Consider the following 13,040-nt stretch of genomic DNA (forward strand, 5'->3'; position numbering starts at 1 on the left):
ATTTTTAAGTACTTAAGAAATCCACATCTTTTCAATTACACAAATTTTCCCAGACTCTCAAGTTATAGTACTCAAATCCCTTCACCAGGAAACAATGCAGAGATCACCTACAGAAAAAGTTGCTGCATTCTCCAAACTCCCCTTCAGACACAGTCAAACGTTACGAACCCTGAGCCCCCTCTGGTTAGCACACATTTTCTTTTATTAAACTGCCAATAGTTTCTTGCTGATCATCTCCCCCCAGGCTGCATTCAGACAAACATTTGTCACAGTTGACAACAAACTCCTATCACCTACGCTGACCTTCCCCAGTCTATACCTTGCAAATCAGTCCCCAAGGGGCATCAAGGCTAAAGATTTCACATTATGACTTTGGGGGAAAATTGTTTCCAACTTATAGAAAATTCAGTCTTCAGAGTTTTCAGAAACAACAGCACAGTTCTTACCAACTGAACCCTTATGCAACCTGCAGAAGCCCCATATTTGCTTTCGCAATCAAATTTGTCAGTCTTGAACTGAGAGATAGTGAGAGTTTTGACCTGCTGGACATAGCTTTTGTAGAAGTATCTACTATGGTACGACAAGCTAGACTCTTGACCTCAATCTACCTCGTTATGACTTTGCACCTTATTGTCTACCTGCACTGCATTCTCTCTGTAGCACTTTATTCTGCATTGTTATTGTTTTACCTTGTACAACCTCAGTGTACTGTGTAATGAATTGATCTGTATGAACTGTATGCAAGACAAATTTTCACTGTGCCTCTGTACATGTGCCAATAACAAACCAACTCCAATGGCCTTCTACCAATTGGCCTCTTTCACGTAACCACTGGAGAGTGGTATGACAAACTACCTACTCACAAATTATTTCATATTCCTCAACAGGAACATGCAAGTTATGAGGAATACAGATGTGTTACTCTCCTGTCACTCAAACTGCTTTGCAGATTAAGAATTTCCTTTGTGGGCTTAGCTATCCAACCTGACATGTAAAACCATCAGCTAAAATTGAAGCAAACAACAAGATTACACTTGACAAGTCGCCGCTGAGACTTACCACTAAGACTCAGCAGTGCTTCAATGGGCGAGGCATCAAGAGGGGAACAGGCACTTTAGGCAGCACTTCTCATCAATCTGCCTATGCCTTTGAGGAGGAAAGAGAAACTAACAAAGAAAATAATCAAGTCAGCCTCTCTCTAATAGTGTTCGTTAATGGCCCAGCTTTGCTGCATGCTTTAATTGCTCTCACCACAGCAGATGAAGCTTCACAATGTTCTCCAGGAAAAAAAAGTTAAGTGTAAATTACTTTACACTGAAAGCATAGAACAAATCATGAACACACATTATTGAAACAGAATCCTGCTGAATAATTAAGGTTTTAAAATGAAAGCAGTTCCCCATTGCCAGTGCACTGGATCATTAATCAAAAAGCAAAGAACTGCAGATGTTGAAAACGTGAAATGAAAATTCAAAATGCTCCACGGGTTAGGAAGCACCTGTGGAAAGGGCAACATGGTTAATATTTCAGGTTGACGGCCCTTCAACTGAACTAAGCAAAATGACTAATTGATGATCAGAAATATTAACTATTTCTCTCTGCACAGCTCACCAATATTCCCAGCAGTTTCTGTTTTTAAATGACTGGCTCATTAAAGCCATGATGCACCAAAGTAGTGGGACCCAGGTGTGCTCAGGCTATCATATAGCCAATTTATTTTGTCATAATACTGAATTTGTACAGTTTGGTATGCCCTGAGACTTCAAAAACATTTTTATTCCAAAAATTTCTGCTCTTTGTAAAATGGGTCATCAGCCTATTGTAATAACAAAATTACATTAATCACTTCTTACTTTATGGTTTTGCAGAATCATCATTAGTGCATGCAAACTTAATATATTTCAAACTACTAGTTATCAAAGGAATCCACTAAGATTAGACCAGTATCAGTGTCCAGACAACTATAGCCTGCCTCAATAACTATGCAGATTTCTCAAAATGAGCTCTAACATTTATTTGCATATTCACAATTACCAATTAGCAGTTGCACTCAGGGTTGTCATCGTGCCAAATCCCATTGTGCATAACAGTGTTTCCACAAAGCATTTGCTTCCACATCATGTGCTGAAAAGCACCATTTCTGGTACTAATGTGACCTGCACTACCAATTCAAATTTCACTCAGGGAAAACCACTTACCGTACATATGGTCTTTAAAAATGAATACTCATTGCCAATGGATAATAAACACCCATCACCAGTTATGGTGATGTACATTGTGCATAAATGTGTATTTATTTTACTGTTGATTGTTTAACTGATGCAAAATAAAATCAGATGAGTGAAGTCCAGAGAGATCTCGGCATTCTTATGTATGAATCACACAAAAGTTAGCAGGCAGGTCCCACAAGTAGTTAAGAAGGCAAACTATACAGTGGCCTTTATTGCTAACGGGTTGGACTATAATAAAAGGGAGGTTTCGCATAGGATGCTGGTGAGGCCACACCAGGAATGTGGGCACACAGTTCTGGTCCCCTTAACTTAAAAAAAAAGATATAGTAGCATTGGAGGGAGTCCATTCACCAGGCTCATTCCTAGGACAAGAGGATTCGTCTATCAAGAGGCTAGACGTTTGGGTTTGTATTCCTTGGAGTTAAGAATGGGGGGGGAATGACCTTATTCAAACATTCAAGATCTTAAGGGGGCTTGACAGGGTAGTGTTCATGTTCCCACTCGTGGGAGAGTTCCATGAAAAGGGGACATAGCTACAAAATAAAGAGCTGGGTCACTCAAAGCCGAAAAGCATAGAAATTTCTTCCCTCAGAGAGTAGTGAATCTCAAACACTAATATTTCATTTTTTGCACATCATCTGCAATTATAATTAGTAATGCTATCATGCAGACACTTTATATTTCTTCTGCTTCTTTTACTAACTTTCAATTATACAACAGTTTATATTTAAATTTCAAAAAGCATTATGAACCAAATTAATACACCATGTCACAAAGGAGGGGGGTTGGGGAACTGAACAAAGTTTTGGTCAAATAAGATGTGTGTTTTTAGGGGATTCTCTAATGAAGTAAGAGAGGTTTACCAAGTGAATTCCCAAGCTTAGGGCCACAGGAGTGAAAGGCATGGCTGCCAGTGGTGGAATGAAGCTCACTGTGATGCTGCTGCGTGCAAGTCTTTTTTATTGCACCTGTGCATACGACAACAAGCATGACTGAGTTTGATTAAATTCTGGAATCAGGAGAGAATGGGAGGATTGCAGATATTTCAGGGGGTTGCAAGGCTGCAGGAGAATTAGAGTTAGGTAGTCTATGAGTTATTCAAAACAAAGTCAAGAATTGCATGTTTGGAGATATTACTTATCTGAAAGCCAACATAAGTCAGGAAACACAGGGGCAATAGGTAAATGGAACTTGGTGAGAACTGGAAAACAAGATGGCAGAGATCTATACCATTTAAAGCTCCTGCAAACTAATATCAGGTTGGCAAACCAGTACTGCACTAGAATAAGTATTAGGTCAAGAGGTTACAAAAGGCACAGGTAATTATTTCAGATGAGCTGAGGCAGGAGTAAAGTCAAGGATGTGGAAATTGGTGGCCTTAAAGATTCAGTCTAAAAAATTCTCATGGGGTTATAAGTGACATTCAGGTTACAAGTGATCTCACTCAGGTTCTACAGATGTCAAGGAGAGTGCACGAGTTGGTGCTGAGGCAAGAAAGGATTAAAATATTATTGTTGTACTGATTCACGGGTTTTTATTTTACTTATTTGGGCATTATTGACAAAGTTTTCATTCTCTGCCCATCTACAGTTCTTCTGTACAGCTAGTAATGCTTGCTCACTTGAGAGGGCCATCAAGAAACCATGTTTGCTGACTTGGAATCAAACAAAAAGGCAGAACAAAGTTTCCTTTCAGAAAAGAAACTTGTAAGCAACCAGCAACTCCATGCACCTTTTCACCATTAGCTTGAAACTCAGTTCAAAATCTCCAACTGGGTACTGAACACATCATCTTGGTTGGTAATCTTGCCAAGAGTGTTGACACTCTTAGCTCAATAGAATATCAACCGTTGCCTTATTAAAAAATAATGAACTTACACTTTCAGTATTTTGCAGGTGAAAATAGGGAGGAAATATGGAAGCAAATATTTTCACTGCAAAGCCCATAAGGAGCAATAACCTATTTGGATAAGCTTAAATATCAGTAAAAAGTGTTATTTTTCAAAACAGGGAAATATCAGAACTAATTGGTAAAAGAACCAGCTGTGATGAAAGGCCAATATCTGAAATGTTAATTCTGCATCTCTCTATGGATGAATATTTCCAGTATTTTGTCTGTACTTTAATTTCCAGTATCTGCAGTATTTCATGCTGAGTTATGAAACAGTGTTTACACTGACTTGTTATGACCTGGAACAGAGGAATTGAAAAGAAAATGGAAGCAAATCCTACCACAGCTTTCAAATTAGCAAAAGAATTGGGGGAAAAAATTGAAGAGATATGGTGGAAGAGAAGGAAATTGAAAATGACTCAATAACTTTTCCAAAGATGGGCACAAATAATCTTCTGTGTTATATAATTCAATGAACCCTAATGCCCATAACTTGCTTCCGACTGTCTGCATTACAGCACTGACTTCAAAAATTAATTTTATTGTAAAATGTTTCAGGACAACCTGAGGAAATGACAAGGTGTCCTTTACAGAAAAGGCAAAAAGAGATTTGCATTTTGAAGTGTTAGTTCCACAGCCATCAATCGCCCTTCAACAATTCACCAACGATCATTTACGACTTCATATAATACTTCTATGTTAAATAATGGGTCAGTACAGGCAGGCTGCATCACATCTTCCCACTTATTACAGCAGTAAAACAAAATCAAATCCAACCACCAACCTTGCTCTACGATGCAGTCTTAACAGTAACAACCTAGCTGCTGATATATCCGCAGTCAATTAACCAAGTAAAAGAGCCTTGTCTTTTTCAATAAATCACCCTTCACTATGCCCAAACGCACTGAACCCAAGGAATGGAAACTCACTGTACATATTACTGTTTATTTCAGCTACAATAAATTCAATAATTATAAAATTTTAAATAAATTAAAACTGAGAAGAAAAGTGAAAATTTGTGTAAAGCTATACAATACATTATTCTCCAAGGGCAAAATGACTGCATGTAAACAGTGATAACATTTTCCACACTTCTGTGGATTCTCACATCAGTATTTTCATAATTCATTCAACATTTCATTTGATATACACAAAACACCCACAAGAAAATGAGAAACAGAAAAGACTCTAAGCAAGTTAATTCATCACTTGAAACAAAAAGTTATCCTGCAAAAGGACAACTGTTGTAAAGATTCTAGAGTCAGAAATTACAGTGAAAATGAAAATTCCAGGTTTAAGAACCTTTGTACACTATCAGCAAGAGTCTGTACAAAGAACAAAAGTTTAAAAAAGTTCTGCTACAATTCACAAAGGGCAACCAATCAACCAAATAAACAAGTTAATGTTAATTCTCTGGTCTATAGAAACTCTTTAATATACATTATCATTCTTTCTTGGTATTTTTCTTATACAAATAAAGTATTGCAATTGTAAGAGGAGATGGTCCCAAATTCAACTGTTAAGGTGTGCATTTGGAACCAATGCTCCCTAAACTATATAGAAAAATACTGTACAAATAAGCCAGTAACGAAGTAATGCAGACATTTAGAGAAGCAGTAAGTGCCAACAAACAATTCGGGATCACAACCATCATGATATCCAAATGTTCAAAACTGATGAGACTATTAAAAAATAAGTTATTTACTTATATCAAAACATTTTTCAAGTGTAGTTTGCTTTTATTATCTAGACATTCACAACAAACCAGAAACAATGCGGTAAATGACATCGAACCTTTTTAATCCTGTCCGCGATTCATAAGCTGCATAATGTACGTGGTTTATCCACTTTAAAGTAAAATCAGAAATCTCAAGTGCTTCCCGTAACCAACATCGGAACCAATAAACAGTGTGCTGATAGCGATTTCAGTAAAAGAAAACAAAGATGTAACGCAAAGCAAACGCATCGTAAAAGTTAACCAAATTACTTTCCCCTGCGAATTTCTCTGCGAAAATCAATTGGCCATTTCAGCCGATTGCAGTTAAAAGTTGCAGTCGGTGGAATCCTGCAATTGTACTTTAACCCTGACCAGTAGGAGAGTTAGCTCCGGCTTTCGCACGCAGCATTTCGCACTCACACTGCGCTACTCTAATAACGCCGTTGCACATTTAGGATTGGAGACACAACCCCAGTGCTTTAAAACATAAGGTGCAGGTCAATGGGACTAGCGGAATAAAGTTTCGGTACAGACTAGACGGGCCGAATGGCCTGTTTTCGGTGCTGTAGTGTTCCATGGTAAAACAAAATTTGGGCGGGACCCAAAAAAAAAAATTTTAAACAGACACAAGCACGGTGCAAAGCGCAGTTGCATGTCTGGGCTGGGCGTGGGGAAGGAATGCCTGTTTGCACTTGCTTCTTGCAGCCGTTAAAATTAAACCAAAAAAAAAGACAGATGCAAAGTGACGATGGACCGGCAACACGTGTACTTCGGTGCATTAGGAGGATCTGTGCACACAGCTCCCCCCCCAACACACACACACACACGGCGGGACGCTGCTCACCTTGGGCTTGTACAGCCACTTGCGGAACCGGTTCATGTTGGCGGCGGGTCCCGGCTGACGGTGGAGGTGGTGGTGCTGGTGAGGGGGCGGGGGGCCGCTGTCAACCGGCCGAAGCCGACGCTTCCTCACCCCGGCGAGCGGACGCTATCTGCCGACCGCCGATCTCACGCTGACATCGAGCCGTCTCCTGCCCTCGCCCTCGCCGGCGATGTCACCGCCACCATCAACCCCGCCGGCTGCTCGCTGACATGACAACACCATCCCACACTGCACCACAGCCCGCTGGCAGGACACGGCCGGAAATGACGACACCCCGCCCACCACCGATGATGGACATTCACCGCAGCCAATCACCCGCAGGATCGTTCAAAACCTAAATCAGATTCGGAACGCTTTTCAAATGGATACAGGACTATAATAATTGCATCGCATAATGTTTTACCGTCTGTGCATTAGAGTAAATCATCTTTATTCGCGCTCCTGACCTATTTTTATTTGCGCTCACGGGTTGACGCTGTTGCCTGGAGACGGCCAAACAGGCATGACGGCTGACGCGCCGCGCCGCGCAATGACGGATGGGGATTGTAGTTATCCGGCTCCAAACCGTCGTCCATTTGAAGGCAAACGCGCGGCGGAAGGACTACAATTCCCAGCGTACCCCTGCGAGCCGCGAAAGCCGCCCGCTCCTCGTCCACTGAGGCAGACCCTCAACCGCGAAGCGAGTGGGTTCGTCCTTGTTAACTGGAAATAGCTGAGGGATTGAGATCAAGGATTTTAATCTACAATTCGATCGTTTGTAATTTTAGTAACGGGTTAGCGACACCATTTTAAACCGAGTGACGTGCGGTTGTGATGACTGGTGAGGGCGGTCCGCGGGGTTCGTGGGAGCGGTTGAGGTTTTCAATAGTTTGGGCTTCAGGTCATAGAGTTGATGGAGTTATCGCAGTTGGATTATTTTAGGTTTAGGGTGGACACGGTTTGGGATCATTATTGGTATTGGTTTATTATTGTCACTTGTACCGAGGTACAGTGAAAAACTTGTCTTGCATACCGATTGTACAGGTCAATTCATTACACAGAGCAGTTACATTGGGTTAGTACAGAGTGCATTGAGGTAGTACAGGTAAAAACAATAACAGTACAGAGTAAAGTGTCACAGCTACAGAGAAAGTGCAGTGCAATGAGGTCACAACAAGGTAGATCGTGAGGTCATAGTCCATCAGGGAACCATTCAATAGTCTTACCACAGTGGGGTAGAAGCTGTCCCACCATGATGCTGGAGGAAGTCAGCAGGCCAGGCAGAAAAGCAGGTGGTCAACGTTTCGGGTCAGGGACCCTTCTTAAGGACCAAAGATAGGAAAAGGGGGAAGCCCAATATATAGGGGGGAAAAACAGAGCAGTGATAGGTGGACAAACGAGGGGAGGTGAGGTGGGAAGGGAGGTGAGGTGGGAAGGGAGGTGAGGGGAAGGGAGGTGAGGGGAAGGGAAGTGAAGTGAGGTGAGGAGAAGGGAAGGGAGGTGAGGTGAGGAGAAGGGAAGGGAGGTGAGGTGAGGAGAAGGAAGGGAGGTGAGGTGAGGAGAAGGGAAGAGGGGTGGGGTGGGCACTGGGTGGTGACAGGTAAATTCAGGTAAGAGATATTGATAGGTAGGTGTGGGGGAGATGGGTAAAAGGTAAGAAGAGAGGAAAAAAAGGAGGCTAGGAAAGGGAAGAAGAGAAGAAGCATGGTTGTGGTGGGGGGTTTGTGGGGAAGGGGGGTGGGGATTACCTAAAGTGGGAGAATTCAATGTTCATGCTGTTAGGCTGCAAGGTTCCAAGACGGAAAATGAGGTGCTGTTCCTCCAGTTTGTGCTTGGAATTCTCCTGGCAGTGGAGGAGGCCGAGGACTGTCATATCAGTGATAGTGTGGGAAGGGGAGTTGAAGTGACTGGCAATGGGGAGATGCAGGTTGCAGTTATAGACAAAGTGCAGGTGTTCTGCGAAGCAGTCACCTAGTCTGTGTTTGGTCTCACCAATCTAGAGGAGGCCACACTTGAAGCAACGAATGCAGAAGATGATATTAAGGGAGGTGCAGGTGAATCTCTGTCTCAGATTCCAGCATCTGCAGTCCTTTGTTTCTCTTGGGATCATTATGGTTTGGGCAATCATGATTTCTTCAAGTGCTGGTGCTTAGGGCTGTCATAATTTTTGGGGTGATGGGGTCTCAGTGCTTTCAGGGCATGCTAGTTAGCTCTACCATGCACTTAGGGTATTTAAGTGTTGGTGGTTAGGGTCATCACTGTTTGGGGTCTTCATGAGTAATTGGTGAAAGTTACCTTTAGGTTCACTTAACAGTGGCTACGTTTGAAAATTTTAAAAACTGCAGATGCCACATATGTAAAATAGAAACAGAAAATGCTGGAAGCACCTCACAGGACACACAGCATCTGAGGACAGAGAAAAGGATAAAAGTTTCACAGTTTAGTAATTAAATGTTTCAGGTCGAAGACCTTCATTAATAGAGACGCAAGAGATTGCAGTTGCTGGAACCTGGATCAAAACAGAAAGTGCTGGAGGAACTCAACGGGTCAGGTAGCATCTATGGAGGGAAATACACAGTCGACGTTTCGGGTCGAGACCCTTCATCTGATGCTGCCTGACCCGCTGAGTTCCTCTGGTGCTTTTTATGTTGCTCCCTTCATTACTGGCTAAGATTATCGCCATTAATGAAGGGGACAACATTGGTTGTCGAGTTAGTGATTAAGAATATTATGGATTAACCGTCATGAGAAATTAGAATTAGATGTTATTATTTCACATTGAGAGTTGTTAAAAGTAGATGATTGGTTGTTGTTGTTTAAAGCTTCAATTATCAGTTATTCGCCTGTTCAAGTTGTATTTAAATATTTATTTTTATCCCATGTCTCAATCCTACTATGCTGCTATTTTGACAATTTTGTATGAAGTGGGTTGAGCACTAATTGTAATCAGAGTTGGAAAGGCAATGTCTTGTCCTGAATGATGAGACAAGAAGCTGAAGTCAATCCACTGCTGATCTGTTATTTTTTGATTGGTGTTTAAGAGGCTTTTGGATAGACACATGAAAATAAACCAATACCAATATTGCAAGGAATGGAGGGATATGGATGATGTACAGGCCGTAGAGATTTGGTTTAATTTGGCGTCATGTTCAGCACAGGCATCATGGGCTGAAGAGCCTGTGCTGCACTGCTCTATGTTCTATGATTCACAACTGTATGTTTAAGAGTTTATTTAAATAGAGGATATCCGATGTCATCTGCAATAACAGTTCTTTTCTAATAGTTGATCTATATCAAGGTCACCAATCAAACACCTCTCCCTTGGTGTATGCCTAAATTTGGACAATGCGGGTAACTGGTCGAGGAAGACAATTGTAAATATAATCACCTTCTTGCTAGCAGGTAAAGCAATTTCTTCTGAACTGTTTATTAATTGATATTTATGAATACCAGTTTGAGACATAACCAAACCTCTACATTTACACTATATAACCCTTCAATAATTTGAATAACTTCTAAAGGTCAACCCATCCCCAGAGGATCAAATAATGTTGAAAAGTATATTTGTCTCCATACCCTTCTTGATGAATATTCTGGTATCATCTTTTAATTTTTCTCCATTGGCCCTATATTTCTAAGTTGCAGGCCAAAGAAAGCACAATATTGTGGTTCAAAATTCAACAAGGAACGCTGTGCACTTTCAGACAGTTCAATACATTTGTATTGTTAGATTAAAATGAAACTAGCCTATTAGTCAACTTTAAATGGTGCAACTGCAAACCATCAGAGAAATTTGTTAAAATGCCATGAAGTTCCAATAGATGACTTTTTCCTGATGTTTAGCAACAGTTTGAAGCTGTTTTAGTTTACTCCATCAAAGAAATACATGCAGTGTGCATCCCTTGGAATTTTGTTAATGTAAGATTAAAAATTCCCAATCCCAAGATTCCAAGATGATCATCTTAAAATGACACCGAGCAATTCTTTAACAGATGAACATTGAAATAATGTCCTTTTATTCATTAGGGATAGACAGAAAATGCTAAGGGATAAGCATAGTAAAATGCTTCATCACAGTGATTTTTCAAGTAGTTTATAGATGGTTTCCAGGTAAATATGAGAAGGTAGGATAGCGGGCTTTGGGAAACTAGCATAGAGGAGGCCAGCATAGATCAACCATGATCATACTGAATGGCAGAGAGGCCAGGTGGCCTACCCATACTTCTTCTCTCTGTGTTCCTCAGAAGCTGGAAAACTAGTACACAAAATGCCACAAATCTGTCGAAGGTCATTGACCTGACACATTAACACTGCTCCTGCCTCTACAACTGCTGTCCAACCTACAGGGTCATAGAGTCATACAGCATGGAAACAGGCTGTTCAGCCCATCAGGTCCATGCCAACTAAGATTCTCATCTGAGCTATTTTAACATTCACTCTGTTTCTCTTTTCACAAATGCTATGTGATCTTCTGGGTATTTCTGTTTAGATTTCAAATTTCCAGCATCTGGAGTTTATTTTCATCTTAACGTCTTCAAGCTGTGCATTTAATGATTTGCACAAGCAGGTCATGTCTTTATACCCACAGCAGTTGTGGCTGAAGTTCCAATTCAAACTTAGCCTTATGTAACTATTCTATTTCTTGGCAAAGCTACCCTGCCTGCAGTGTGCAGTAATTAGACCACTCTCCCAAAACGTCAACAATTCCTTTACCTCCACAGATGCTGCTTGACCTGCTGAGTTCCTCCAGAAGTTTTTTTTTGCTCCAGATTCCAGCATCTGCAGTGCTTGTGTCTGCATTGTGTGAGTACCTTCACAAGAAGTGAATCTGTGAACGTTAATTCCCTGGCTACCTTCTTGCTCCTGATACACTAAGAGAATATCACCAAGACATGAATATATCAGGAAGGTAGCTAGGGAATGGCAAGGCTGATCAGGGCTAGTCAGCATGATTTTGTGCATGGGAAATCCTGTCGCACTAATCTGAGTTTCTTGTGCTGATAACTGTTCCCATTAAACCATTTCAACTCATCCTATCACAGTTATTCCCCTTGTTCTGCATGTCCCTCCCCCACTTTCCCTCCTACTGAAAACCTACTTGCATCTCTTTCTTTCCCAGTTCTGGAGAAGCGTTAGGGTTAGTGTTGCAGACCCAATATATTAACTATTTCTCTTTCCAACAGATGCTGCCTGACTTGTTGAAATTTTCCAGCATATTCCGTTTCTGTTTCAGATTTCCAACATCTGCAGTTTTTTTTTACTTACTGCTTAACTCTTAACTACCCTCTGAATTGGTTTAAGGGCAGTACTGGTTGAGCAACTCCTGTTGGCCCTGTCATGCACCCTCGACCTATAGATGAACAAAAAAATAAATGCTGAAACACTGGGTTGCCTTGAGGTAAATTGGTTTATTTGTCACATGTACTGAGGTACAGCAAAAAGTTGTCTTGCATATTGTTGATACAGATCAATTCAATACAACAGTGCATTGACATAGTACAAGGCAAAACTATAACAGAATGCAGAATAAAGTGTTACAGCTACAGAGAAAGTGCAGTGCAGGTAGACAATAAGGTGCAAGGCCATAACGAGGTAGATTATGAGGTCAAGAGTCCATTTTATCGTACTAGAGGGCTGTTCAATGGTCTTATAACAGCAGGATAGAAGCTGTCCCTGAGCCTGGTGGTATGTGCTTTCAAGCTTGAGGCTTCAGAGGTGGGTTACAGCAGAGCAGAAGATGGCTTTTCCTCTTTTTTTTAACTTCTTCTTTTCTCACATTTCCTCACAACCTTCTAAATCATCGCCTTCTCTTTTTCTCCTCTCCTTCTACATGCTCTTCTCCCTAACTTTCTTCTCCTTTCCATCAAGCTCTCTCAAAGGCCTGACCCTCATGTTCTCCTTAGGTACTTTCTGTCGCATCTCTGAACGAGTGCATTTTGCAGAATTCCCCAGCAGACATTCTGTGCGATCTGCACAGGTTCAGTTTGTATAATATTCATTGAAAAACAATTCTATTTTACTGCAACAAGTTCTCTTACTGAATTGTTACAGGATTGATATGGTGCAGTAGATACTGATTTGCCTGCCCCTGATCATGATGCAAAATTGAGTTATCAACATCATCATTTCTACGTATATTGTAATTAGACCTCAGTCTGCCCCATTTTGATTGCTTCTCGGAGTTGTTGCCAGGATACACTACTCTGGAGTGAACAGGTTGCAGCATATTTGCTCATGGAATCCACCAGGTATGCAAGAATGAAGCTTCATAAATGAAGCTATTCATTTGTCTGAAACAAATACCCCACATTACTTTCTGATATTGACAAACGTTAAGGTG

The 13,040-nt window shown here is 41.1% G+C and overlaps 2 protein-coding genes across 6 annotated transcripts in view; one reads left to right on the forward strand and one right to left on the reverse strand.

Annotated features, from left to right (window-relative positions):
- Positions 1-7,030, reverse strand: part of zfyve28 (zinc finger, FYVE domain containing 28) — a 151,173-nt gene extending 144,143 nt beyond the window's left edge. The window contains exon 1 of the mRNA XM_052020596.1: positions 6,683-7,030. Within this exon, the coding sequence (XP_051876556.1) occupies positions 6,683-6,718 (36 nt within the window). The 5' untranslated portion in view covers positions 6,719-7,030. The remainder of the gene's footprint in view (positions 1-6,682) is intronic.
- Positions 7,031-7,350: 320 nt separating this feature from the next.
- Positions 7,351-13,040, forward strand: part of cfap99 (cilia and flagella associated protein 99) — a 105,572-nt gene continuing 99,882 nt past the window's right edge. For 3 of the 5 annotated variants that reach the window (XM_052020597.1, XM_052020603.1, XM_052020602.1), the window contains exons 1-2: positions 7,372-7,494; positions 9,984-10,102. The gene's annotated coding sequence lies outside the window, so the exon portion shown is untranslated. Of the gene's footprint in view, positions 7,542-9,983; positions 10,103-13,040 lie in introns of all 5 variants that reach the window. The other 2 variants (XM_052020598.1, XM_052020599.1) reach the window with 2 other exon arrangements.

This window comes from Pristis pectinata, chromosome 7, assembly GCF_009764475.1.
Source record: "Pristis pectinata isolate sPriPec2 chromosome 7, sPriPec2.1.pri, whole genome shotgun sequence".
In the NCBI taxonomy this organism is placed as follows: domain Eukaryota; kingdom Metazoa; phylum Chordata; class Chondrichthyes; order Rhinopristiformes; family Pristidae; genus Pristis; species Pristis pectinata.